Here is a 4378-nt window from a genome sequence, read left to right as displayed (position 1 = left end):
AATTTACAAATGGTGGGAAATGGGTAATTACAATGTAACTAGTTCGGGAAAAAAAATTTCCACTTATTCCCCGGGGGGTGGGTAAGTTGCCGTAGATACTGCCCACCGGCAGAGAGTTCACAATTACAAAGACCTTTCCCTTGTTTCAGCCCCACAGAATAGTTCATGAAGTGCTTGCTTTATATTTTTTTTTTTTCCCTCTGAGCTGTATGGCACAATGGAGAAAAACTTCCCCTGACTGCTCCCTCCTGCTGTGACCCCTGTTATTAACGGCGAGCGAAGAAATCTCTTACCAGTAGATTCGAGTCTGCTGAGAAATGGTTTTCTCTACAGCCTGTAGCATGAATTATTTCCTCGGGGTGGTATTAACTTGTCCGTTTTTATTTATTTTTAGCCGCAATGAAAAGTAGCTAATGCCCAGCAATATTCTTCTGTTTAAGGGTACGAGGGTACTCGCTAATTGAGTTCAGCAGCTCTTCTGCTGGCTTGTTAGCAGGAATTATGTTGGCTCTTGCAGCCCTGGGCAGGCGGCTTCCCCGCTGGAGGTGGGAGCGTGTTTTTCCTCCGTCGGGAGAGTCCTTTGCACTACACTGAGCTAGATGCAGAGGGAGATCTATCTATCCAGATTTTCAAAAACAAGCCACCCCCCTTCCCCAAGATCTAGTTTAACCTGGACTGGTTCCCTATCACGGATTGTCGCGCAGCCAGCAGCGATGGCTCCAAAGGAGCTGCTAAAGAAGGAGTCGATGGATGCGTAAAGACTGCCAAGGCACAGCAAGTGTCCTCTTCGGGGAGGCTCTGCTCTCCCAAACCGCACCCTTCCAGGGCAGCACTTTTCCTACACTAAAACCTCGCACCCTCCCTCCAGCTCCCGGCCCAGCTCAGTGCGAGCCGGGGGCCCAGGCACCATATTTGGCTCCCGGCTGGCTGTGCCCCGGCTGTGCCCCGACCTCGGCTGCTCGCCGGAGCTGCCTGCTCTCCCTTCGCCGTATATGGAGAGGCTGCTCGGGGAAGCTGGGGGCTGACCTGAATTAGCAGCAGTGCAACATCTGTACGAAGCGCTGCTTTTGTTGCACAGAAATAATTAGGTTAAAGCCAGGCCTTGGACTGGTCTTGTAGTGAAGGGAATAATTTGAAGAGAACAAATTTCCCATTAAATCCCATTTTCTGTTGTTTGCCAGGAGGCGCATGGTTATAATTTCCTTTACGGTGGTAAAGTCATGCAGAGGAAGAACAGAGCCTAAGCAGAAGATCTCTGTATCAGGAAGTCAATAACTCATATATGACAGTAATAAAAACAACCTTTCCTGTAAAAAAACCAGCACAGTCTTTGCCGCACAGATCCTGCTGTTCACTTGGGTGCTGTGTGAGTACACAGAGGACGGGCTGCACAGGGGCGGGATCTCGTCCAGCCTGTGCCATCAGCCCTTCTGAGACTTCTCCTTGAGATGAGCAAGGAGGGGGGATGCAGTTTTGTCCAAAGAAACATGAGCTAAAATCGCTTTGAGATCTTACTGTTAATGATGGCTTTATGAGATCTGGCGGGAAGTCCCCGCAGCGAGGTGCGCAGCTTACATGAGGGGGTCAAAAACCCGGAGTCTGCAAAGGGTGGGTTCAGCCTGTGCTTCCAGGGGCACAAAGGAAGCGGGTTGTACCTCAGATGTCCCTCCAGCAGACTTCACTGCACCTGAAAACACAACCTTCTCCCAAATTAATTATAAGGCCTGGACAACACAGCCTCTGCAAGGGGACTGCTTGCACCTTTGCTTTGGTTGGAGACCTCTGAGGTTCACAGCACTCACATAGGGACTGTTATCAGACTTAAGCGTGATCAATTATACACGAGTCAAGTCAAGGCTCAGATACGCCTCTTTAGAAGATACTTTATTATCGTAAGAATTTTCTTACCACTGCCATTTTCAACCTGTTTTGCACCCCCTTGTTTCTGCATTGAACACCAGAATTGCAGCAGAATCAGCAGCAGAAAAAAATTGACTGATCTCGTTTGCTTTCTCTTCCCCCCCCACACCTCCCCCCACCCCCGCCGCCAATGAGGAGAATCGGAAGTGGATGCGCGAGAACGTCCCTGAAGACAGCCGGCCAGCGAGCGGGAACCCCCTGCCACCCCGGCTCTTCAACGACAGCCGGTACCTCGGGGTAAGGGACGGCTCCAGGTCTCCATCTCTTCTCGGCCCAGTCCTTGTACCCACTGCCGTAGTCTGTGCTTTGCTCCTGTGATCGGCCAGAAAGGACTTGGCCAGCTGTGCGCTCAAGTGTGCAAACTGTGAAGGGCGAGGAAGGTGTTAAACATTTACCCCTCCTCTTGGGCTTTTGATAATAGTTGATTCTCAAATATTCCAATTTCCCCATAGAGGAGAGATTAAAATTTGGACCTCCTGATTTTCAGGTCATTGTGCTGCTTACTGGAATGAGCCTACCACCGCCTTGCAACGTATATATATTTTTTTTTCCCTGTTTTTCCACACCCTCTACCGCTCCCCCCACCTTATGGCTCTGAAAGTTTACAGTTTGGGGTTTTTTTTTAATTCTCATGTTCACCGTGATTGTGAATTAACACTGCACAGAAACCTGGCGCTGTTGCATCAACCTTATGTTCTGTAGCAAGTTCAGAGATCTGTTCTGTCTACATGGGGTTTGCCAATATGTGTGGATCCCAGATCGCTCTGTAGTCTGTTCATCTTCCAAAATAAGTGCTCGTATGCAGTGATTTCTGCCAGGACCATAAATCAGTTTTCTGATCCTTCTTGGGATCAGTTTTTGTGTCCCGCTTGGCAAAGTGAAGGCTGTTGCGGTCCACTTACGCCAATGCCTTCAACAGATAAAAACTCATATTGCGAATACAGTTCCTACTTGTAATTATTTTAATGCTTGATCAAAAGTGAGTTGCCCTGCAGCACTCCTACCCAGCAGGCCATGCTTGAATGATTATTAGATTAACTGTTAATTTTATTTTTAAAACTTAATATCTTCTGAAAAGAACTCACAGTGTGCATTCCTCTGGTGCTGTGTGTTGGTTTCCAAGTCGTTTTGCAGTCTGGTCCTGACCTGCAAAATCTGTAAGTCAGAACCTGCCAGCTCTGGACCTTTGTGAGGCGATTCTGTGGCTACTGAAAGAAGTCATTCTCAGCGTGCCAGGACTTTTTTCTTGCTTGTAAAAAAGCAGAAGTTGAAACAATATCCTCAGTGAGCTAATGTACCTCTTGGCTCCCAAAATTTTACTGACTGTGGTTGTGACATGGAAAAAGGTTGGTTTTGGAGCGACAAATGTCACGTTCGATAGTTGGCTGCAGCTGAAAGCTGGGACAGCGCTAGTCGCACAGAGCTGAAGATCTCTGTTCTCTCTCTTTAAAAACAAACAAACAAACAAATGAGGCAAATATTTCTGTACCAGCAGGAAGTCCAGTTGCAACAGTATCACCTTTCTCCCTTGGTGTGCCAGAGCTTTAGGGATGCGAGCAGACCACTGTGCAGTTGTCCTGTATCAGGGAAAGGTTGCCAGATTTCTGCTGCATTGCCGTAGCTGGGCAGCAGGCAGGGCTTTACCATGCAGTGCTGTGGGACAGGGAGAGAAAAAGCCGCGTACACCTAGGTCTGGATCCTTGCTTATCAGAGGTGCTTCTAATGTATCCCCAGCTGCAACCCACAATGGTTCTGTGTACAGTAATCTTTGGGAGAGTATAATTTTGAGTATAGAGGCTTCAGACCAGTTCTTGCTTATCAATTTATTTCATCCCCAAAATTTTGGTTGATGTCACTTTGAACTTCTGAAGTTGGGTCAATTTGTGTAGCTGGGTTCAAGTTACGACAGTTTAGCTTTCAGGAAGGTCAAAGTTAATTCTATGCCCAGATGCTTGAACCTCTTTATATCTTTATCTGATCCATCTCAGGCCTGAACTTCCCTGTTTGTTTCATCTGCTGCAGCATAACTGGCAGAGGAATGAACAAATTGACTTTTATTGGCCCGTGCACAGCAGAAAGGCTGTAACTGTAGATGCCGTGCAGGCTGGCCTGAACCCTGCTCCTTAGTCACAGGCATTCCTTTCCTGGTAGACGCTACGAAGCAGACTGCTGGACTATGCACTGGTGAGATAAACAACCCCTTTGTTATCAAGCAGCCCCAGTACTGTCAACAGAAGAGCTTCAGGGAGGATTTAACATAGTCATACACATTTTTATCAAACTAGCACCCAAATGCTACATGTACAAATCCAACAATAATTTGATGTCCCTGATCTCTAGGCAGCTTGAATCCTCCGCTCCCTGTACTTTCTTCTGTTCCAGCTGCACCAGCTTCTTCTCAGAGCTGCCCCTGCTCTGAACAAGCTGCTATTTTCAAACAGCGTTTGCTATTTCTTAG

At 47.5% G+C, this 4378-nt stretch overlaps 1 protein-coding gene across 1 annotated transcript in view; it reads left to right on the top strand.

The window, feature by feature from the left end:
• The first annotated feature begins 2048 nt into the window (after positions 1 to 2048).
• SH3BGRL (SH3 domain binding glutamate rich protein like) overlaps positions 2049 to 4378 on the top strand; it is a 9244-nt gene continuing 6914 nt past the window's right edge. The window contains exon 1 of the mRNA XM_009639891.2: positions 2049 to 2157. Coding sequence (XP_009638186.1) covers positions 2071 to 2157 — 87 coding nt within the window. The 5' untranslated portion in view covers positions 2049 to 2070. The remainder of the gene's footprint in view (positions 2158 to 4378) is intronic.

The sequence above is a fragment of the Egretta garzetta genome, unplaced genomic scaffold (genome assembly GCF_000687185.1).
Source record: "Egretta garzetta isolate BGI_Z169 unplaced genomic scaffold, ASM68718v1 scaffold935, whole genome shotgun sequence".
In the NCBI taxonomy this organism is placed as follows: domain Eukaryota; kingdom Metazoa; phylum Chordata; class Aves; order Pelecaniformes; family Ardeidae; genus Egretta; species Egretta garzetta.
Note: the sequence above shows the minus strand (reverse complement) of the source record. Positions and strands in the feature narration are given on the sequence as shown.